The sequence below is a fragment of the Limulus polyphemus genome, unplaced genomic scaffold (genome assembly GCF_000517525.1).
Source record: "Limulus polyphemus unplaced genomic scaffold, Limulus_polyphemus-2.1.2 Scaffold713, whole genome shotgun sequence".
NCBI lineage: Eukaryota > Metazoa > Arthropoda > Merostomata > Xiphosura > Limulidae > Limulus > Limulus polyphemus.
In genome coordinates, this window is record NW_013666323.1 from 324,310 (window position 1) to 349,981 (window position 25,672).

The following is a 25,672-nucleotide window of genomic DNA, read 5'->3' on the forward strand; positions in this document are numbered from 1 at the left end:
TTGGTAGCACTATTTGGGAAATTTTTATTTCTTTTTACTAAACATATTGCGCTGGTAATAAATGTAAGGAATTATAAAACAAAATCAATACAAAGTACGTTGTACCTATCTAATTTTTGTATTCGAACCCAGTAGTTAAATAAGACAACGATATTCTGCTTTTAACATGTTAGTCATCATAAACAACATTTCAGTTTGTTCATTTTAATTTCTCAGTGTTAAATTATATTTAGAAGTTTTAATGCTAGACATAAATAAGTCACAAAATATATGTGCTATTACAATGTAAACAATGTTGTTCAAATAGTTTTTTTTTTTGGAAAAAATAGTTCTATCTTATTTTTCACCAACTCTTGTTCCAGCAAAAGCTGGTCACGTAACCGATGCCTTTCTTTTGTTTGTTTTTATGCATTGCTATGTTCACAAAATACGGTTAGAACCTGTTTTTCAACTATACTCATATTTATACAATGATAAGAAATAACATTTTACACAGTTTTTCTTGTTGGGTTCTTAATAATCTTACTTATGAGGTTTACATTAATGTTATTTTCTTTACATATAAGCAGTTTCCGTGACCCCACCCATTCCTTTCGGAAGCTCAAGCAGACCGAGAAAATAATTTAGCTTTAATCAATGTAAATGCATTGATGTGCAAACGAAATATTACAGTAAACTCTACAATAAAATAAAAAAAAAGATTAATTTCCTCGATAAGAACCCGAAATATTTTGAGGTATAGCTAATATATTTATGTTATCCTCAAAACATATTTAAAGATCAACACAAAGATACACGCTAAATGTAACACATATATGTGTATATACCTAGCGAATTAAAGTAGAAATGTAAGCGTTGTGTGATAATATTCCTTCTACAGCTTTTGCGACAAAGCGTTGTGTGATCACTGTTTCTTGTATACTTCTAGGACTAATCGTTGTGTGATAACTTTCTTGTATAGGTTCCGCGACAAAGGTAAAATTGGCATAATGGTAAACGTTGTTTCCAGCATACTATGATTTTTTTTTTCACTCACTACTACTTTTTAAAAATAAAATAAATATTAACATATAATATAATATTGATAAGTTTCTCTTGCCTGTGAAACACCGTATTTTATAACACGAAGATCGACAACACAGATCTCTCGGTAATACCGGCAGACGAAAAATTGTTTTACATAAAGCACAACTTGGGTAGTCTAGAAAGAGGTAATGTCTATAGGGGAAAAATCGTCGTCTTTAACTTCTTTTCATTCATTTTCAGGTATAATTTTCTATCAGTGAAGGAACTGAGTTTTTCAATAAGCTAACAAACATTGTACTTACAGTTATCAAGCTTAATCGTCAAACTCTCTGGAAATTAAAAGTTCAAGTTACGCCGAGAGGTGTCACTGGTTTTATAGTTTGATCTAGCGTTATTTTCTAAGCAGTGTGAGGAAAACTTAAACATCTCTTGAAAAAAATCTACATTATTAAAATTATTTGGAAATTTTAAGTAGATACAAGCCTAGATTTTGACTTTATGTGGTCACTCTGAAGTATTAGCTTACACGATTTTAATTATAACGATACATCTGAAAAACTACGATATTAGCATAAAAATTCACTATTTATGTGTTACATTAAACAAGTGGAAAATTATTCATGAGCTCCATCTATAACTTATTAATTAATATATCAGTGATAGTAGCATCATTTCGAGACATGTTTTAGTGAATTCAAAGTGTGAAATATATATATATATATGGATATGCATAACAATACAAATAGTAAATATATGATATGACAGCACTAGACTTGTCTTTAATTTATACCGAGAATAAACGTAAAAAAATCGTCTAGGATGAGGGCCAATTATACAGAACACTGTTTATTTTTAGGATAATTTTATTTGGTTTTAAGTTATATAAATTTATGTTATATTACAACCACAGAAAATACTACTGACAAAAACTGTGAATCAGAATAATATAAACTTACATTAATAAATAAATGAGGCCTAACTTTTCTAAAGAGTCAATTAAACTTTACATTAATTACAAATTGGTGTTTTCCTTAGTCAGGCAGTTACTTCTCTAGACATTTATAAATGTTAAACAAAAGACATTAGAAAAGCAAACAAACATGTATATAGAGATGGGTAATTAATTCATTAATGTCTTTAAAAGGTACATATTTAATTAGTGAGCCAATTTTATTTTTTATGTTTATGAGTAACATTTTCGTATAAGCAAAAAACGGAATTTTATAGAAATTTGTAACATCTGCTTATAGTTGAAACCTTTATTAACAAACCAGATGCTAAAAAGTGGAACAGTAGAGGTCCAGTAACCTTATTACTACTTATGGTTTTTCACCTAAGAAGAACTTTTACTATAGTTTGTTTTATATCACAATTTTATTCAAACAGATTATCTTCATTTAGGTTATTAATTCCCAACAACCTACTTTGTAAGAGAATAAGCAAAGTAAAAATTAACAACTGATCTTAAAAGAAAAGCTGTGTTCCGGCAAACATAATAACTTGTGTTCACTTTTCATGATTAGGAACTGTCTTTCGTGCACTTATCTCAAAAAACATTATATTCATAAACATGGAACAACGTTTAACTTTGCAACAGTAGTTTTAAAATAGTAGCATTTCATTTAAGCAAACGATTTTTTGTTACTTGTGATTCTTAGTCCGTTTCTCACACCGATAACAATTGTTGACACCTTTGATGTATCTCAACAACATCTTACTTAATATTTAATTCCTACAGCCTTTATCTTTTCACTCCTGCGAAGTATATGTTATCTACAGTTTGATACAAGCCATTTTCATGGTATATTATCAGTATTGAAGAGTATTTTTCTGTATTACTTAGTGACTCAATCACAGCCAGGTTCTTCTTTAATTACCAGAAACCCCAGACATTCAAGACAGGTCAGACCATCATTGCTGGCTAAATATCTCACTCTTTTTTATTGGCTAGGTGAGTTATATCGCCCACATTCTGGTTTAAAAAAAAAAGAGAAAAAATTTAAAACCATACCATTTTAGTTACGTCATATGTTTGCCTGATAGAAGAGGTGGTCCTTTGGACTGAAAGTTATTGATTTCATTATACACAGTTATTTGTCATCTGCCCACTCAATTTAGGCGTACGTCGGATGATCTACTGGCATAAGATGTGTTTTAGTATAGATGCAGTAGAGAAAAAAAACTTTCAGTAACCTGTCTGATAAATATATAAACTGGATTAACCAATCACTAGCAAGCTTTCTGCACGCGCATAACTTTGCGACAACTTCGATCCACACCCTCCAACGACGAATCTCAGCCTCAAAAGAGGCAGTCAGCTTGTGCAACTAAAATAGTTCAAGGCCTTCTATACCTTCATACCGGTGTTGTTGGCGCAAAGAGTGAAGACAACAGGTAAGAAAGTCTGTACATTGCTTGGCTCGTGAGATTATGTTTTAAGCATGTCAGAGCATGAAATAAAAACCCTAACATGTTACAAATTATCAATTATTTAGTGACATTACTAGGTAGCTCTTCTTAAGGATATTGCATTGCTTCGCTGTTAAGATGACTTTTCAGTGTGGTAACATTAAGGAAAGTTTATTGCAAAAAAATATTGTTATTAACGTTAATAACAGTTATAAGTTTTACTATGTGTAAGGAACACTTGTATGACAAAAAATAATATTCACCTTTTTATGAAGCACAATTTCAGAAATAATAGAGCAAATCTAACAATCTAATTGCTTTCTGATTCAACTTCAAATGATACGATATACATATGTTTCGCTCAAACTAGGTTTTATATCCAGTTATGTTAAGTGTTTTCTATTGAGATATAGAAAATATATTTATAACTGTAGAAAAATGTGCTTATTTACAAAGTTTAATTTCACTAATTGTCTTGTTTCTCTTTGTTTAAATATAATCTATTTTATTTTAAACGTACATATTTCATCGTGCTTTAATACTGAAAGCTTAAAAAGCATCTTTAACAAGCTGTATCTATAAACAAGTCGGTTTATTGAAAAGAGCATTAATTACTATTATGTGGAATGTAGTTGACACGATCTTACTATTACTGACGTTAACATGGTTCTAATATTACTAACGTTGACATCATCCTAATATTACTGACGTTGACATTACCCTAATTTTTACTAACGTTGACACGATCCTAATATTACTGACGTTGACACCATCCTAATATTACTGACGTTGACATGGTCCTAATATTACTGACGTTGACACCATCCTAATATTACTGACGTTGACATGATCCTAATATTACTAACGTTGACACCATCCTAATATTACTGACGTTAACATGGTTCATGTCAACGTCAGTAATATTAGGATGGTGTCAACGTTAGTAATATTAGGATCATGTCAACGTCAGTAATATTAGGATGGTGTCAACGTCAGTAATATTAGGGTCATGTCAACGTCAGTAATATTAGGATCGTGTCAACGTCAGTAATATTAGGATCGTGTCAACGTTAGTAAAAATTAGGGTAATGTCAACGTCAGTAATATTAGGATGGTGTCAACGTTAGTAATATTAGATCCCAATATTACTAACGTTGACACCATCCTAATATCACTGACGTTGACACGGTCCTAATTTTATTAATGTTGGCACGACTCTAATATTACTGACGTTGACACGGTCCTACTATTACTGATAGAAATACTTTGCTTAGTGCAGCCGAATTATTAAGTTTTATATGGAAAAAAGTGGATATTTTTGACATATATAATAAGACACATTTTTTTTCTCATGGCTTGTTTTCGTTGTGTTCGAGTTGTTCTCCTATTATGAACATAGCAATGATATGAATAGTGCAATTTAATAATGACTCAGTACAATATTATGAATAATGATTGATCTTAACATATTTTGAGCATTTATCTTTTAATCTCAATTTGATATATATATATATATATTTCAATATGTTTTAATTGACCAAATAGATATCATCCTAAAGTGATTGTGTAAGTATATAAATATTTGAACCAGAGACATGGGTAAGTAGCTGTTTTCCTTGCCATACCGAAATAGCATTTGAATACTTTAATTTCTGCTTCATGTACAGCGTCATAACCGAGTAATGCTGCTAACATGGTAATAGCAATACATACGAAACCATAGTAACGGTTTGTTTGACAAATATATAAATGCCAGATGATGCGAATCTTAATGATACACTTCATTCTGTGTGTAGTCCAGTCCTTCAAATTTGCAAATAAGCGTAAAAGTTATAAAACTTGGAACTTAGTAACTATTTTTAGGCACTCGCTAGATAACTATTGAATTGTACATAGCATTTTTAGTGAATAAATCACTAAAATAACTTAAGACAAGTACTTGTATGATGAAAGCAAACTTAAATAGTATTAGAGGATGTCAATAAAATACGGTGCTTTATATTTGAATATTTTTGTACAGTTTACTCAAAGTGTTTATTTTTTCTTTGATCTCTTAAATCCTTAACTCCAGTCGGGTTTTCTTATCATCAAAACAACTAATAAACCAAAAACTAATAAACTCTGCTCTATTGTCGGAATTGTTCATATAACAAAGAAATAATGTTTTAATAAATAAGATTAGAAGGTAAAATAGAAACGAAATTATCATAAAGAAAGAAACATCAGTAAGTAGAAAAAATCTTCATTATTAGGTAAAAAACATAGTTTTATCAGATGAGTAATAATACCAATATGAAACTAAACAAATCTATAGTTTAAGAGCCAGTCTCATAACTTTAATAAGGAAACTAAAAATGTTACTTAAAGCTTGCACTTATGACAGGATTTATGTTACTAAATTCTGTTGATTCTATCCAGGTTTCAAGAATAAATAGCAATATATTAATACGAAGTAAACTTTAAAATTAGACAGAATTTATCCACAAGTTGAAATTAAATATATTTTCATGTTTATTTTTAGAACTAGTTTTCATTTCAAAGATATCATTCTGAAAGATAATACGTCAGTTGTTAACTACAGATTTGTGTACGTTCTTGACGATATAATTGTTGCAAGCATCTCGCATACGTCAAAAGGATTGTTGGAGGGACTGCAAGATGCCATTAAGAGCCTTTCCCACTGAACTGTACATGTAGGTGACGGGTGTCCATCCAACTAGATAAATATTGCTAAATTTGATCTACCAAATCACAAACAAACACTTCTTTCTGCATGTACAGACAGGTAAGTTACACATAGGAACTCTATCACTTTTTTAGGTACTGTTAGGACCGCATAATGGCAGTGTCTGCACATACTGATCATCTGAGAAAAAAGTCACAATGCTCTTAAAGAAGATAAATAAACTAAATATCTAACAATGCAAAAAATACTTATGTGTTTCTAAACTATGTTGATGGGCGTGTCAACAGAAAAAAATAATAATTCCTTATACTTCTTTTTTCTGGAATAACTAACAAATTTACACAATCGGGACGTCTTTAAATTAACGAATGTTTTTAAAAGAATTATTAAAGTAAACTCGTGTGTGTATCACATAATTTCACACATAACTATGCACTGTAGATTCCTTGGTATTTTAATAAGCGAACATATGCGTAATGACAATTCACCTTATTTCATTATGCCTAGAAATAAAAGAAAAATTGGAAGGTCATCATAATTTTTTAAAACTAAAAAGATAATCATAAAAGATTTCCCTTGACATACTCAGTGTATTATGTATGTGTGTGTGTGTTTGTTTATTTGAAGTTAAGCACAAAGCTACACAATGGGCTATCTGTACTCTGTCTACCACGAGTATCGAAACCCAGTTTCTAGCGTTGTAAGTCCGCTGTGCCACTGGGGGGCGTGTGTGTGTGTGAGAGAGAGAGAAAGACATTTTATTTAATTAACAGCTCTTCAATGCTACTATTAATCTAATTCAGAAAAGACTGTGAAATTTATGCCAGTTCCATTAACTTTCGAGAAACGAACTTACTTGAGTAGTTTTAAATCAAAGAATATCATGTTGTTGTTGATCAATAATTATCTTTTTTTTATGCAATGCTAAGAAGCTATTTTTTTTGCTTTCAGTAAAAAGACTAAGAAACTTGTTGAATAATGTATTCGATATGTAGGTTTGTTTCAGTACAATAAGAAAATAAGTTACGAGAGAAATATTCTGACATTTGTTTTTCAACATTTTATCTCCCATCTTGTAAATGAGCTGTTAGATGTTATTCAGAACTACAGCTGTAACAAATAAGTAACTAAACAATGAATGTTCTCCGACACTTCATGTCACCAAACATGCTCGCTCTTTCAGCCGTGAGAACGTTATAACGTGAGGGTTAATCCCACTATTCGTTAGTAAAGAGAAACCCAAGTGTTGGCGGTGGGACTGATTAACTAGCTGCCTTCCCTCTAGTCTATCGCTTCAAAATTAGAGACAGCTAGAGCAGATAGCCCTCGAATAGCTTTGCGTGAAATTCAACAAACAAACAACCACACGATGACACATTTACCTTTATCTCACGATGTTCTCCTATCACTGGGCAAAGTTTATGATGTACACAGAATGTACTATAATAACGTGTAAATAATGTGTAAAAGGAAACACTCTTTTAGTAAAAGGAATAATAAGGCATTATAGACACTATATTCATAACAAATTCATATCATGCCTTCAGTCTAGGCATGTTTTCTAGGAATGAGATTGATGTTCAGTTCTACAGAAAGAAAGACAATCACGTCCAGTTTATATATTTAGTGAGATTAAGAAGTTACAATCCAACAACATGAACCTGTACTAGAATAAAGACAAGAATACAGAAATTGCAATAGCATTTATTAATATTCCCACAGAATCCGCGTAAGGGTTTTAAGAAAATATTTTATAATCTTACATACACATGTATGTCATTATTTTCTTAAACTAGCTCGTATTCAACCCCCCTTTTTTTTTTGTAAATCCACGGACTGAAAACACGTGAATGGCAAATAGATACAGTTGTTCACTAAGCCTCACAAGCCAGATTTAATTCTAAGGTTATCATTACGGCCTAAAAAAATAGTTTTTATCTTATCTTAAGAACTAGGCCTGAAAAACGCTAATTTTCTATTTCATATATCATAATTACTTCTTAAGAGTTATTTTTCAACCAAATTTTCCTAACTATGCTTAAAAAGTTAGTTTTAAATTTAAACCTGCTAATGAGGCCTTAAAAACGTCTTTAGTTTTAAGTTGTTTCAGTACTTATAAGTTTATAAATGTGATACATAAATTTAATTCAAAAGAAAATATTTTAGTTTTATGTCTATTTCAATTAACTTGAATCGTCACGAATATTTGCAATGGCTCTTAAGAATTTTGTATTTATTGTGTGTTCAGTGCCTTAATTCTATTTATTGTTTATGATATTTATATTGCTATATGTCATTATACAAAACTAGTCAACCTTACTTGTGGTCTGCCATTCTAGTAATTTCCAACTTATTATGGAGTAAATATTTGATCTTACCGTATAAGTTGAAAAGAAACAGGTAGTTGTTTGAAATAATAAATAGTAAATTTAAAACATTAGGCTTATCAAAGTCAACTCATTAGATAAAGATATATGTAACCGTAGTTTTGAAAATTACATTTATGAAAGATCAAAGTAAAATGTTGTTATTTTTCAAAGTACACGTTAAATCAGAAAATTTAGTTCCATCTTATACCTGCCGGCTATATATTGTATCATATTTAATAAATTTGTATTTCAGGATTAGAACTTACACTGAAACACTTACAAAGAGCTTACATTGTAGAGCTAACTCCCTATATTCTACCCTTTTAAAATCGGTGTAACTCTAATTGCTCAGAAAAAAACAGAACTTTAGCCCAAGTTATATATCAGAGTGTATTACTATAACATTATATATCAGTATGTTACTACTACATCTTGTATTTGAAACTTTATTTTTACCACTTCGATATTTTCAAATTAAATTACTATTGATATTACTACCGATATTTTCTCAAAAGCCATTTTTAATAATTATTTACAATACAACCCTGGGTTTATATTTTCCTTTGTATTGTCCAAGTAGTTTATAATATATTATAAACCACATGTTTCCATGAGATTCCTTAAGTTGTAGAGGCAAGACGTTGCCTACTGGTTAAAATGTTGTGTTGTGAATCGAAGGGTCTAAAATTTGAGACATGATGTAACTGAACTCTTTCAGCTGTCAATCCATTATAAGGTTTAAAGAGCTGGACAAAACTCTTGTGGCGACGGCTGTTGCTGACTGGCTGTCTTCTCTCTCGTAAGTCCACCGGTGGTCAGGTGTAAGTTTCAGCTGTCAATCCGTTATAAGGTTTAAAGAACTAGACAAAACCCTTGTGGCGACGGGTGCTGCTGACTGGCTGCCTTCCCTCTGGTAAGTGGTCAGATGTAAGTTTACAAATTTACGACACTAAAGTCTGAGGTTCGATTTTTTGTGATGAAAAGGTCGCAAATAGCCCACTGTGTGAGATTTGGGTTTAAAAATCAACAATTTCTGTCCCCGGTGAGTTAACGGTAAGGTTGCGGGATTACAATGATAAAATCAGGGGTTCGTTCCTCCTCGGTGGATAGAGCGCGCATAGTCCATTGTGTGGGTTTGGGTTAAAAACAACCACCGTCTCCTAGTAGCTTACAGACTTACAGTGATAAAATCCGGGGCTCGTTTCCCCGAGATGGACAGATCGCAGATAACAACAGTAACAAAAACTCTCCGATCATTAGTTTAGAATTACGGACGTCTATATCTGAACTTTAGAGGTCTCCGTCTTAAAAGTGTAGCTCGCGCGCGCCTAAGTTGACGTTCAAGCTGAAAATTCAATTGTTGCAGTTGCTTTACAGCAAATATTTGATACCTGTTTAAATAAGATTTGAATTGTACAGATCCTTAAGTGTTATTTTAGTTTCTATCTTACTTTCAATGGAAGATCCTAATTATAGATCATAAAGCTGCTCAACTAAACTTACGTGTCATAGAATTGTTTTTAGACTTACTGTACCACCAGGCAAAACGGTTTTTCATATCATTTCGGAGATAAACAGATAATATAGTAAGTTTGCCAACCAGGTGAAGCTCAATATTAAGACATAGGCTTTAGCTAAGATTAGAAGAAAATATCCCAGAATTTCGAAGAATAAGCTTAAACAAGTAATTACCAAAGACGTTTATAGTTATATTTTCCGAAAGGAATCGTATTTTATAGAAGTTATAAGCCATTTAACTAAAAATCACCTTTCAGTTTTTATGAACCGACTAACACTTCTCAAGTAAGATGGTTTTCCAAACGAAACTACTAGAATGTGCAACCCGTGCCTCTTAAAACCTTATAAAAATTCAAATTTTAGTTTTTGCTATTTCTGAACAAAAAAGTATTTATTAATATAGCTTGTCTCAACACGATGAAGTAACTAGAATTTAACTAATCCCATATTAATGGTTAACTGATTTTTAGACTTTCCATAAAATGCGTTTTTTAGTTAACTGTTTATCCTGCTTTCCGATGGATTACACTAAAAATATAAATAATCAGAAATATGCATATATATAGTTAGTCTTTGGCTACAATCCCAAAATTATGCTCTAATTTGGTAAAAAGTGTGATTATTAACATAAACAGCTTATTCCCAAATGTATGCTAAGGAATACCGTAAGATTACAACTTGTTTATGTTGATACAAAGATATACCCCTTCATACTTTGTTTTCCTTATGCACATTTTTTTCTTTGAAAACGTATCGCCCTTTGGGTAAATGCTTGAAATGATGTTAACCGACCTATTTCCATCAAGTAGGATTTAGTTTTCTTTAATCATGATATTTGTAAAATAACTATAAAAATTAACTTATTTAGTTTCTTAAGTAATGGAAATTACAATTTCATACAACAGACATAGCAAATAACGTAGTTAGTAGTAATAATAATATATCTCCACATGAAACGGGTTTCCTCCAAGTCCACAAAGAACATTTAAGTCTTGCCTAGAACACATACAAAAATATACTATAAATAATCAACGGGAGGATATGCATAAAGTAAGGCTTTGTTTTAGTATGCATAACTCTCTTATTTTTATCCTAAGTTACCAATGTCTCACGTGCTATTTAAGTTTTACACTCTGTGCAGCATTACGTCCGTTACTAATATGGATAGTTTTTGAGTGTTATAATGATGTCTTATATAACTGGTACTAAAATAAAAGAACAGAATATGACAGTTTTATCAATTTATTGTGAAGCATATTACATATAAGGCAAAGTCGACTATCTACACATTTGTGTGTATAACTATTAAGATGGATTTAAAACTAAAATTTTTCTCACTTTAAGCTTTTCTGAAACTAAAGAACCTACTTCATTATTATATTTCATTTAAAGAATCGGTTCATTTAAATAAGGCTGTTTGTGTGTGCCTATTTAATTTACTATATATTCTTAAAAAGAAGTAGAGTACCTTTAAACTGGGATAAAAGTATTAGTACAGTCCAGCGCAAGTAAATATCATAAACATTAATTTGCTCAACAGAAATGTTGTTTTTTGAAATATTTTTCCATAGAAAGGTGAAATATAATCCCAGAATCCAAATATCAGCACAAGATGCACGCACTTATAATATCTTTGTTTTTACAGTGTCTAACGCCGCTAATATAAGTGTTGAAACATGTTTTACACGTCTTACGTATAGGTTTTGTATACAGAATTAGTTCATCTAAAGAGTTCCCACGCAACCCAGTGAATTGTCCGTATTACTGCTAATAGTCTGCACATTTCATATTGTTTTCTTCTACTTGTTATGAATAATTAACTTCAAATAACTTTTTTTTGAACCGCGACCTTTAAAGTTCCATCCAAATATATATTTGTTTTAGTTGTGACAAAATTAGTACATTTTTATCTCACAGAAAAATTTATATTCTATGTCAAGGATTTCGTATGCAAATGAGCTATTGGTCAAATCGTACATACACTTTTCACAAGTTCAAATACATTTGTTAATAATTTAACATTTTGCTAACCAAAACAACGTGCTAGTAACACATTATTAGTACACATTCTAATCAAAACAGCGTACTAGTAACACTTTATTGTTACACATTCTAACCAAAACAACGCTCTAGTAACATATTATTAGTACACATTCTAACCAAAACAACGTGCTAGTAACACTTTATTAGTACACATTCTAACCAAAACTACGTGACATTAACGCTTTATTAGTACACACTCTAACCTAAACAACATGCTAGTAACACTTTATTGGTATACCCTCTAACCAACACTTTATTAGTACACACTCTAACCTAAACAACATGCTAGTAACACTTTATTGGTATACCCTCTAACCAACACTTTATTAGTACACATTCTATCCAAAACCACATGCTAGTAACACTCTATTAGTAACATTCTAAGTGAAACAACATGCAAGTAACGCTTGACAAGTTAAAAATGTACACGTATTTCTCTTTTCCAACTGAATAACACAAAATATCGTTGTTAATAGATAGAATATTATTAATAAATGCAGTTTCCCAGAAACATTCTAACCAAAACTACGTGAAATACTAATAAAGTGTTGGTTAGACAATATACCAATAAAGTGTTACTAGCATGTTGTTTAGGTTAGAATGTGTACTAATAAAGTGTTACTGTCGTGTTAGTTTTGGTTAGAAGGTGTACTAATAAAGTGTTGGTTAGAGGGTATACCAATAAAGTGTTACTAGCATGTTGTTTAGGTTAGAGTGTGTACTAATAAAGTGTTACTGTCACGTAGTTTTGGTTAGAAGGTATACTAATAAAGTGTTGGTTAGACAATATACCAATAAAGTGTTACTAGCATGTTGTTTAGGTTAGAGTGTGTACTAATAAAGCGTTACTGTCATGTAGTTTTGGTTAGAATGTGTACTAATAAAGTGTTGGTTAGAGGGTATACCAATAAAGTGTTACTAGCATGTTGTTTAGGTTAGAGTGTGTACTAATAAAGTGTTACTGTCACGTAGTTTTGGTTAGAAGGTGTACTAATAAAGTGTTGGTTAGAGGGTATACCAATAAAGTGTTACTAGCATGTTGTTTAGGTTAGAATGTGTACTAATAATGTGTTACTAGCACGTTGTTTTGGTTAGCATGTGTACCAACAAAGCATTACTAGCATTAGAATGTGTACTACCAAAGTGATACTAGCATGTTGTTTTGGTTAGAATGTGTATAAATAAATTGTTACTAGCATGTTGTTTTGGTTAGAATGTGTTTAAGTAAATTGTTACTAGCATGTTGTTTTGGTTAGAATGTGTACTAATATAGTGTTACTATGATTTTTTGGGGGGGTTAAAATGTGTACTAGTATAATGTTACTATGATCTTGTTTTGTTCAGAATGTGTGCTAATATTTGATACTTGGAAGGTAGAGAATGTTAAACAAAGCAATTCTATTTCACGGGTTCTCGGTCTCAATAACGGAGTCATCAACAGACGTATTCACGTAGAGCGTACAGAGTGCTCAACATGATCGTAAAACAATAGACCTGGATGAATTTTAGTGAGCTATCTGATTATTCAGTGCTAATAATATTGATGTTAGGTCATTTTATACCCCTTTTTGAAACTCAAATGGCTCTAACGTTTACATTTCTCACACAAATCATCCTTTTCAAATTATAACTTTCCTTACCACTTAGTCAAGGTAAAACTTCCATTATTACAGTGATCAGACAAGGGTGTGATTCTATAATTAATTTTCAAAATTTTGAATCATTTAACAGGAAAATTTTAAGCCACATTTGAATTTAAAGCATAAATTTTGTTAGGAGTATGGATTAAAAAATTTACAACAATTATAAAATATATGACGTTTAAATGATTTCATGATAATAATCAACAAAATACATTTCTGTAATTACTTAGAATGATTGATTATACTGATATAATGAATAATATGCTTTAAAACATGCAATTATAGCATGATCAAAGTCATGAGAATATGAAAGTGCTATGTCTTTAAAAATTACTGCCATGACAGTTTAACATAAAAATAAATAACGAACTCAGATGCGTTTCCAGGTCTGGATCCTATTTTCCGTTTTGTTTCTGTTTCTTATAAACAAACTGAAAATCCCTTAAATATCTTAGTCTTTGTAATATGTTTATTTCATAATTTTCTTAGCATTTAAATTTGATGAATCTAGCTTTTATACCTTATTTTTACAAGTTAAAACAGTTTTTTTCACTAGCACTGTTTAATATAACTCTGGATTTTGTGAACAATATTACTAATCTGTACCTGTTGATGAAATTATATATAAAGTTATCCGTGTCTCTGTCAAACCTTGGTCTTGTTTAATTGAATGTGTTAGTGCCAGTTCGTGTCTCTTGCGCCTCTGAAAACCTTGTAAAAAGTTACATTTTGATATTTTCACAAAAGCTATTTGTTTATATAGCTTGTTCCATTTTACTTGAACTTTCTACCCTATAAGTAAGATTTAAATAACATTTTTATAAGAAAATCAGGAAAAGGATCTATAAAATATAATTATTATTTCCAAATAAAAGATGACTTTATTTCTAGGAATAGGCATAATTTTATCAATCAAGCTATTTTCGAAAGAATGTCCTTTGAAAATTTAAATCACTACTTTGTTTCATTCTACATCTATTTAAAATGGCATTAACTACCCCATTTCTTGTGTAAAATGTAACCATTTAGTTTCTTTTATTCAATGTGGTGCATTCATTGCCTGTTAAATGTAGCGACTTGGAAAGAGAAAACGAAAAATATTTGGCATCCATCTGTTTCTCCTCCTTTAGGAAGACCATTACACATCCATAAACTCCCTCTGCTTTTTATTAGATATGCAAAAAGCAATCAGAATATTACTCTAAGATAACATATTTCTTCCGATGCCTTATGCCTTAGGAATCCTTGTTGAATGGAAAAAAAACTGTACGGAGAGCTAGACTACTGGAGTCTGCATGGCTGTGTTGAACTTTCTTGATAAAATCCAGGTTGAATTCCTGCATCTAATCAATTTTATAACATGCATCTGTTTTCTTTCTAGAAACGTGTTTCTTGCAGATACATGTGGTATTGTGTTTCTTCGTATCATGTTAGTCGATAGTCTCTGAGAGAAAAGAACAACAAAATTAGTTCGGAAATATTTCGCATACTCTCCGGCAGAGCCTTTTGAAGATTTAACTTCCACCAAGAATTTAGCTACTTAGACTTAAACTTCAAATACAACTCCAGAATAGGAGAAATTTAACTAAATCCAGTCTTACTTTAAGATAATCTACTTCGTGTATTTCCATTCAAATATATCTAATTTATTTTAATTTTCCGCTTTTGAAATGGATTCTTTAGGAAGCAAAGTCTATACAGAAATTGTTTATACGATCCCCAAAGCAAAAACAGCTCATACACATGTTTTTCAGAGTAGTTGAAGTTTTAATGTGTTATTGAATACAATCAGATTGGAACAAAAAACGGCAAAAAGTTAGATTTTGGATCCCATCACATCAGTATGCCAAAAACAAAAAGAATGAAAATCGATTATTTTCAAAGATAATCTAAATCACAAAATCAATTAAAGTTTTAGCAATATTAAATACCGATATTCATAAATCAGAATTGCACAAAGAAACCATTTTACTATTATTTTCAAAAAATTATTATTAATCGTGCCTGTACTACAACGATGTTTTGTTTTTTTTCAACTTTGCTACGAGAATACATATCTCGCATAGCTTAGTTTTGATTACCAAATCTTCCAAAGTCAATGACGTCTGATTAACTAATCTTGGCAGTAGCTGTGATTGTTTTAAAAGCTTTCAGTTGGTTAAACATTAATTAACAATCTGAGGATAACATAATGTAAGCATATATCTGGAAAAGAATGTTTGAAAGTTCCATAGGTGCTCAATATTGTTACTTTAAAGCTATATGATGTGTGCTGTAAACATATCATTTTCTTTGGCGTAAAATGGAGTGTCTTATTGTTTTCTTCAATGCCTAGTTTTGATTTTTTACCTTCATAGGTTGCATTTAATTTCACTTTTAAAAACAATACAGTCATCAAACACCTAGGATATTTTGTAACATAATATATTATCCAAAATATACTTTAAGTAGATTATCATTGTCAGCATAATATATTTGTATCTTAAACAAAAATTGATACATTTTCTAATAAAAACATATATTTCCGTGGCTTCTTTAATCAAAAAATGTTTGGAATAAATTTTTTTTTCTTTTTAAATAATATTATTACATAAAATGATACTCTAACCCAGTTCTTAATCTCGACAAACTCCTACAGGTGACTTTTGTTGTTCGTCGATTATTCCTTTAAATTAACACTCACTAACGCTTTGGGAAATACTAAAACACGTTTTCTGTTCTGTTTATCAATCATTTTACTAAATTAGTGTACAAATCTTTTCATGGAATTTTAAAAGAGAGAAGTCTAAAGAACAGTAGAAATATACGTCAGGTAAATTTCCATCCTGGTCTATTCGTAGGAGCCTGATATTTTTGCTGGTTGTTATGAGAAGTTATTATATACATTATGAACATAGTATAGGCACTAGTAGATTGTAAACTATTCTCGTTCAAATAAACAGAAAACATAATAAGGTTTGGATTACGTGCATTGTAAGAAAGTAATAGTCCTATAATTCATTTATATACTAAATCAATTGTTCCTAGCTGGTCAGCGGTAGTGAACAAATAGCACAATGTTGTTTTTTTGCTAAAACAGAATCAGTTATTGCAAATACTGCATTGAAAGACTTCACCTCCGCTATACTGATTCTTCATTTTGTTATATGTTTTACTGAACTGTTTGCAAACGCACCTGTAATTTTTGTTGAAGATGAATATTCAGTGAGATCTCTTTTCACATTCCCAATACGATTATAATTGTTTGTTAAATATTTCTTTGTATTATTCAAAATGGTTTCAGAAGATTTCGCCAAATTGAAGAGTGAGTTCCAGTCGTAGTGGAATAGTTTCCACTGGACCAGAAGATGCCAGACATGTTATATCATTGCAGTTTATAACAATAAATCAAATGTCAAAATTTCATATATTTAACGGATCATTTCTATATTTTATATTACAGATCTGACATAGCTAGCAAACAGAGCATTTGTTGCATATCTGCGATTATTAATTTTCGTAATTAGCTTAAAGACACTCCTTGGGACATTGCTTTACCATTTTCTAACTTTGTAATTTCTTGGAATGGTTTCCTCAGACTAAAGAAAATATCAATGTTTTTATTCTGCGTAATAAAATGTAACAGATTCTACAGCCAATGTAAAAAAGGAAATTTGGAGCTGCGCTGCCATCTATCATTAATGATTGTAAAAATGACATTAGGAAAACCAAAATGAAGATTTTAAAAAGTAATTAAGTATAATTATAGGAGAAAAACAATAAAAATTACGTTAGTTGAAAATTCAATACAACTTAATTTAACGTCACTTTTATATTAAGCTAGTAAAACATTTAGTATTTCTTTTCTTAGACAAATTTTGATAAATGACGTTTCCACTTAATTATCTAGCACTTTCTGTATGGGTATACTTTGTTGATAAAGGAAGACATAATAATAATGTTAACCAAAGTTTTAGTTTAGTAACATCTTCATAGCACTTTACCATAATGAAAACGTCAAGAAATACGTTGATATATTGTAAACTTTCTTCAGAGGTGTTAGAGTAAATGAAAGCTGATATTCCTTTCACAAAGTTACATTTTAGTTTTTTTAAGCATCTTAAATGGTATGAGTAGAAATTAACACTTTTTTATTTGCTTACTAAAAACTTCTCTTTCCTATCAACTGGTTAAATGAGAAAATATTATGTGATGCCAAAATATATGAGCTAAAATTGTTTATTTTGCTGTTAGACCTTACCTTGCCCCCAGTAGCTCAGAGATAAGTCTGTAAGCTTATAAGACTAAAAACCTGGGTTCGATACATATGGTGGGCATAGCACAGATAGTCCACTGTGTGACTTTGTGCTTAAAAACAAACAAATCATAGATCATAATTGTCTTTACCTAAAGCAACGCTATTATTTAAGAAGATTTAAAAAAGTATGTTTGATAAAATAGTGTTTTGTCACATACCATAATTAAAGAATTGAAATCAACTCTTTCATAAATCGATATACATAGGAATGGAGTAAAGATTAGAATCGTAATTACAGCCTATCTTCTAACATTTGTGTTTGACCAAAATATTTGGGAATTCCATTTTTAATAGGTGCATTTCAAGAAAAGATTGTATTGCCTATTTATTGAAATGTTAATTATGTGAAATTTACTCATAACATTGATAACAAAGAGAAGCAGAAAAACTGGGGCAAGTTAAGATATAGAAAACATATTTTCAGGATATTTTTTATTAAGTTTTTTCGGGCATTTATGTAAAGCTACACAATCTGCACTTATTGTGCCTCATTTTGAACTGATAGGCTAGAGGAAAAACAACTCGTCAACACCACCCACCGGCAATTCTTGGGCTTCTAGTCGAACAGTAGGGTTTCATCGTTACTCTTATAACGCATCCAAGGACCGTCGGATTCATAGTCTTCCATACTAAACTCTAGCCAATATTCGTTGTTTTTTTAAGTCTAATGACTTTTAACTTAAGCTAACTCGCATAGCTTAAAATCATTTCAAGTATTTAGTTTTGTAAATTCAGTCTGAAAATATTGTTACATCTGTCTAGTCTACGCTTTTCATCCCTTGTCACCGAAAGCTTAATATACATTTAACCTTTAAAATGATTATTACATTCGGAGACCTCAAAGTTTAAACAATTCAAAGCAAAAGCAAAGGAATTTGTAAAAGATACACTGTTGTGTTTTTTGTTTGTATATTATGTTATTAGAAAATTCCAAGCATGTTAAATATTCGAGAGTCACTTGTTTATTAAGCTCAATGTGTCAGTTTGTCTAAACGCATCTTGTACTATTTTTATACTGACAAGAGACTTCTATGTAAAGATTGCAGCAATTCATTTACAAGAAAGACACTGGAATGTAGTCCCACAACGAGTTTAGTTTATTCAAAGACCTAAGAGAGTTTTCTGTTTGTTTTGTTTTTGCCGATAATGGGAAGAAACAGATTTAGAGAACCGCCAGCTTATCATGCTGTTGACGAAAATCCAATAGATTTGTTCAACTAAATAATGACTGAAGATCTCAAACGAGTCTGTCTATAGAAATTGTATTTCTCAAGACTCTGAAGCAAACATTGTTAGAACACTAACAGGATATATTCGTTTCCATTTACATGGTTATCATATGGGATACTAGGAAACGGTCAGTTCTTGTCTGTGAGCTGAAACTGGTAATTGTTTTCTTGTGCGCTACTCTTACAGAAAGTCACTGAAACTAAAATGTGATATCCGTACAACATAACGAATATTTTCTAAATGATTTAGGCTTATGCATGAAACGCTATAAGTAAATCACATTTTCCGAAGATTTTTTTTTTTCTGATACGTAAAACAAAGATGTTCATTTATCTTATGCGTATTTTTATAATTATTTTGGAACATAAAATATTCGGTACGAAAATATTCATGTATTATTTATAAGAACTCTAATCATATAAAAAATATTTGACAGAAAGTCGTAATAAAACCTAGTATACTCTTTGTATATGTAATGTAAATGACGAAAAATGTTTCAAATGACACTACGCTTACAATTTTAAAGGATAGACATAATATCTATGAAAAACTATTGAGGGTTATTTACTCTCAGTCGAACTTTTCGAAACATGGCAAAAAATAGAAAACCAAAGACGGCCAGCCAGAAACACTTAATCCTTGTTTCTTTATTTGTTTGTAAATATTATCTAAAACATTACTGCAAACTATACTGATGTTTAAATATACCATGACTTTATTTTTTTAATATTTTAAATTTCTTTACTTGATTTGCATGTTCATGATTTTTGTGTTATTAAATAACAAGAATATGCAGAGTAAAGACAAGTCAAGGACAAAATAAGAATCACTCTCAAAGCTTCTAAATCGAAAATCAGTTGCGCAGAAAAAAAGCTAGGATTATAAAAAGTTTGCCTCCAAAAGATGTGACCATTAATTTAAATAAATATATAATAAATCGAGAATTATACATAAAAATAAACTTACAAGTATTGATTGAGAGACCGCGTATAAGCTGAATAGAAAATGGTATTGTTGGTTTTCATAAAAATACATTTGAATGGTTTTGTGTATTTTCATTTTCTTGGCCAGGTTTAGAACAAAGAGTGCACATTTGAAATAGTAATTCACAATTAACACTTTCGTTTTAGGCAACTCTTCAGTAAGGATGAACTTATGGGAAGTGGTGACCCTGGTGGTCTGGGCAGTTTTAATACCCTCCTGTGTTTGTGAACAGGAAACCTTAGATCTCAGCTCCACTGATGATGGTATGAATTCTCCAGTATTTATTCTCTCACAGGTTACTTTATTCAATAATGTTTAAGGGTTGCAGATCATATGATGACATATCCTATTTAAAGTTGTTTAAATTATAGCTGTTGAGTAAAACATAATAAAGGTTTTCACAGCATGTACTCTCAGAAACTTGTAATGAAGAATAAAGATATGTACTTTTCTGCATGATAAGTAAATGTTTTTTTATTCATTTGGATTTATTTTTGTTTCATTTTCTGTGTTAAGAGTTATATGAGTATATAAATGCCCCTTTAATTTAAAACTGAGACTTATTTCAAGATTTCAACGGTCTATCAAAGACTCTGGCGTAATTGCCAAAACATTCTTATAATTATATGTCCTGAAAGTTTGATGAACTCTTATGTTTCAATTCAGTTATTTTATTTGGTAATCATTTAATAAATAATAATAATAATTAATAACACAACTTAATTTTAAAATTATATAAAAAGTCAAATAGCAGTGTTCATCAAATATAGCTTTCTCACAATAAAACTCGCCGCTTTAACAACCATATTTCACATTAATTCTCCCCAATAATAAAGAAATGATATTTTTCTGAGTGCACCAAAATGTTGTGAATAAATAAAAAACTTTATTATGTACTTATAGCAAAAATTGTATGTCAGAAAGCCTGAGTTCGACTTCAACGATAAATTTTGTGTTTACTTGCAAACTCTGCATTATCATTATTATTATTTTTTTATTTTGTAAAAATTAAAACATTTAGTATTGTTCAGAACTAGAAAATCTGGTTGGTTTTATAATACAAATATTATTTTTATTTTGAGAAAATCATACATTTCGATCAAAGAAATAGTTATTATTGAACATTTAAATGTAAAAGGCAGATAACTTCTTATGGGAACAAAACACGTGTTTTAACTTTTATTAGGCTTCAATCAGTCTCTTCCACCGATAACTTTTGGGCTATTTTAATCGAATAGTTGAATTGGACCGTCACTCTTATAACGCACTCTTGATCCCAAAGTGAGGAGGGCGATTTTTTTGAGAAAATAAAACATGAACCATGGACCCTTAAGTCCACAATCAAGCACGTTAACCATTAAGATGAAACCAAAACGAGCTAAATATTTTTACGTACATGTACATTTACTGAGATTCAGACTTCAAAAATAATAAAAACAGAAAGAGAGTCAGCCACAAGGGAAACTTTTATTAGATCAGAAAACCCATCCAGTTACTTTTTTTTACGTATCCTGCAATCTTAGCTTTTCCAATATGAGGAAGAGGTGTTTGAGTTGTGTAAAAAATGATTTACACTTACTGAAGAAGATAACACCAGTAATCTTAGGACTGCTTTTGTCGAGTGTTATAAACGTTACAAAGTTTGCAACTAATTTATCCAATATTTAAGCCTTAATGCTCCCGTTTCGTTCTTAAAATAAATGTTTGTGAGTTATTGTTTGTGTGGAAAATTGCATTTTTTTTTTCATTTCAAGTATTACAGGTTAATATTCCCTAAACCAGTTATTTGAATGGCATTATTTTTTACATTCGTCTAATTTCCAAAAAGTAACTTTGTTAAAACTAATTTTCAGGTGAAATCAAATTCTGTATATTTACAAAGATAGATTTCGTATATTGTCTGTCATCAGATATACATAAATTTATAATTATTATTTGTGATTCTTGAACAGAGCATGGGTTTGTTCTGTGTTACATCACTGGATTTCGGAGCTGAAAAATCGGATTTGAATCTGTGCGATACCAGAAAATATTCCCCATACATTCACCGGAGGGTTCAGTGTAGCAATGTCTATTAATCCCTTAGTGTGTGATTGGTGGAAGATTGCTGCTGAATGCTTCCTTCCATCTGGTCAGTAGTTCAAAATTAGGGACATCGGCCATAAATATAAGTTTTATTAGTATTATCAATCGTAGCTGATTATACTTTCTAACTGTGTAACTAAAATAGGAATTTTGATGTTTTTGGCTTAGGCTTACACATGATAGGAAGAAAGAACAACTCAAATATAATTTCCTAGAAATCCAAATATTTGAAGTAAGTACATTTTGTATGGTCAACTAGATGTTACTTTATCGTTAAAATGTCTTGTTTTTTTAAACATTATTATAGGATATTTACCCAACATGCTTCTACTTCCTGGGATTATTTCAAGACATGCTGTTCTTCCGGTCGGTTTTTTCAGTTCGAAATGGGATTCGCCCTTCATAAAGGAACTTCTGCCCTTTTATCTTGCTAAACTTTTTCGCGATTTGGAAGAAAATAAAAGAAAAAACATTTATCATCAGAGATTGAAAAATCAAGCTAAGGACGGAGGAAAACGGGGAAACAGTATTCTTCACTTTGGAAAACGTCGTTCAACTGATAAAAAAGAACGATATAATAAACGTGATTATTTTCTACCATCCCGTAAACTTTATGTTACATTTAACGCTCTAAAGCATTTATTTGAGCATTCTAATGAACACGATCATAAAAGAGATGTAGTTCATAAAATGTTATATTATGTGAAACCATCCATAATGAGCCCTAAAGACAAAGATTTCACATATTCTATTCACAATTCACCTGAAAATATCCTGCATAGAAAGAACGAAGTTGAAGCTCTTTTGAGAAGTCTTATAAATAAAAATAAAAATGAAGGAAATAGCGGAATGTATTTTGATAAAAATTTGACTATAAAGAAGAGACCAGACCATCATATAATGTATCTTGGAAAAATACTTGATAATGAAAAGCGACTACATCATCACATAAAGTATTTTAGTAAAAGATCTAATAGCGCAAAAATACCTGAACATCAAATAACATACTCTGGGAAAAATCTTAATGAAGAAAATGGACAAGACCTTCATATGATATATCTTGGACAAAATACCAACATTGAAAAACGACCAGTTCACCGCATCATGTACTTCGGTAAACGATCTGTGGAAGAATTGCAGCCCGACCATTCAATAAGGGATTTTGGAAAAGATTCTAATGATGAAGAACGACCTACCCATCAAGTGATGTACTTTGGTAAAAGACCTATAGTCGGAAAACGACCTAACCATAACATGATCCATTTTGGTAAAAGATCTGAAGACGACAAACACCCAAACCATTACATGATGTACTTTGGAAAGCGCACTGATGACGAAGAACAACCCGACTATAAAATAATGTATTTGGAAAAAGAGCTTGATGAAAGAAACCAACTCGACCATCACATGACACACGTTGTTAAAAGATCTGGAAATGAAAAGAGAATGGCTCTGCAAAGAATGTACTATGGGAAGAAGTTTGATGACGAAAAGCAGCCTGATCACATATTGTACTTTGGTAAAAGATATTATAGTGAAAAACGACCGGACCACAATATGACGGACTTTGGTAAAATATCTGCAGAAGAAAAAAGATCCGACCACCACATAATGTACTTTGGCAAAAGATCTGAAGAAGCGAAACGACCGGACCACCACATGTTGTACTTTGGCAAAAGATCTGAAGAAGAAAAACGACCCGACCACCACATGATGTACTTTGGCAAAAGATCTGAAGAAGAAAAACGACCCGACCACCACATGATGTACTTTGGCAAAAGATCTGAAGAAGAAAAACGACCCGACCACCACATGATGTACTTTGGCAAAAGATCTGAAGAAGAAAAACGACCAGACCACCAAATGATGTACTTTGGTAAAAGATCTGAAGAAGAGACACGACCGGACCACCACATGATGTACTTTGGTAAATGGTCTGAAGAAGAGAAACGACCCGCCCACCACATGATGCACTTTGGCAAAAGATCTGAAAAAGAGAAACGACCAGACCACCACATGATGTACTTTGGTAAAAGGTCTGAAGAAAAGAAACGACCCGACCACCACATGATGTACTTTGGCAAAAGATCTGAAGAAGAGACACGACCGGACCACCACATGATGTACTTTGGCAAAAGATCTGAAGAAGATACACGACCGGACCACCACATGATGTACTTTGGCAAAAGATCTAAAGAAGATACACGACCGGACCACCACATGATGTACTTTGGCAAAAGATCTAAAGAAGATACACGACCGGACCACCACATGATGTACTTTGGACAAAAGATCTGAAGAAGATACACGACCGGACCACCAAATGATGTACTTTGGTAAAAGATCTGAAGAAGAGACACGACCCGACCACCACATGATGTACTTTGGTAAGCAACCTGATCACCACATGATGTACTTTGGTAAAAGATCTGAAGAAGAAGAAAAGCGACCTGACCATAAAGCAACACACTTTGAGAAAAAAACTGTCAATAAAGTAAATGATCGTTTAAGATCGTGGCCTGGAGATTTGGTTGGTAATAATTATGAAACAGGTGATCACAATATGATATACTTTGGGAAAAGAACACAAATTTATGACAACCAAGAAAACCCTGTGTCTTCCTTGCTTAATTTATACGGTTATACTACCAGTCCAATAAGTAAGAAATATGGTTTAAATTACTATGGTGCAACCAATCCTGTTCTTTCTTTCAGTTATAGCCAGGATCCTCTATTTCATGAGATGAATCAGCCCTCACTATTTCCTGGAAATGTGGCCGGAGAAGCAAAACAAGAAAGTGATGAAACTGTAATGATCCCACTAGTCATAAAATCAGTTCCAGGTGAAAAAACCGAAGAAAGTAAATCGTCTATGACAAATCATTTTGAAAGACGATCATTGAAAAACGAGGAAACAAAAGGTACTCATTCCATTAAAAATTACGATTCAGAAATGTTGTCTTCTAAACAGAAGAAAAGCTCTATTTATTCATCGAGATTCTCATTCAAGAATAAGATCAAGCCAAAACTTAACAGTAAAAACAGTCAGAAGTCAATGGGTCACAATAGAGTAAAAAGAAGCATATCAGCTTCTGATGAACCAGTAAGTGATGTCGCCGAAGACTTTGCACCATACTCAGGATATGAGATTATAGCTGATAACCAGGATGAAATTCCTGTTTCTAAAAGATGGTCCTTCGAAAACCCTGATTTATTCTCATTTCATTCAGTAGAAACACTGGAACCAGTTATAACTGAGCAATTCCAAAATCGATACCCGAGTTCACAATATTACTTTAGAGAAGACAGAGATACCAACAGAAAAGATGGAGAACGAAATGCCTTTTTACACTTTGGCTAAATTTGAAATTTTATCCTGACA

At 31.4% G+C, this 25,672-nt stretch overlaps 2 protein-coding genes across 4 annotated transcripts; both read left to right on the forward strand.

The window, feature by feature from the left end:
• Positions 1-3,323: 3,323 nt before the first annotated feature.
• Positions 3,324-24,618, forward strand: LOC111085920. 3 transcript variants are annotated; one of them, XM_022386762.1, is made up of 5 exons: positions 3,341-3,420; positions 6,017-6,220; positions 9,209-9,403; positions 20,352-20,468; positions 22,598-24,618. In XM_022386762.1, exons 4-5 carry the CDS (start codon positions 20,369-20,371, stop codon positions 24,586-24,588), a joined length of 2,091 nt encoding a protein of 696 aa, XP_022242470.1. In that variant the 5' UTR covers positions 3,341-3,420; positions 6,017-6,220; positions 9,209-9,403; positions 20,352-20,368; the 3' UTR covers positions 24,589-24,618. The 3 variants fall into 3 exon arrangements, with proteins under 3 accessions (XP_022242469.1, XP_022242470.1, XP_022242471.1); XM_022386763.1 differs by having other exon boundaries at positions 3,400-3,420; positions 6,053-6,220; XM_022386761.1 differs by lacking the exon at positions 6,017-6,220 and having other exon boundaries at positions 3,324-3,420.
• On the forward strand, positions 24,595-25,672 carry LOC111085921. The gene is made up of 2 exons (XM_022386764.1): positions 24,595-24,664; positions 24,698-25,672. Exons 1-2 carry the CDS (start codon positions 24,614-24,616, stop codon positions 25,649-25,651), a joined length of 1,005 nt encoding a protein of 334 aa, XP_022242472.1. The 5' UTR covers positions 24,595-24,613; the 3' UTR covers positions 25,652-25,672.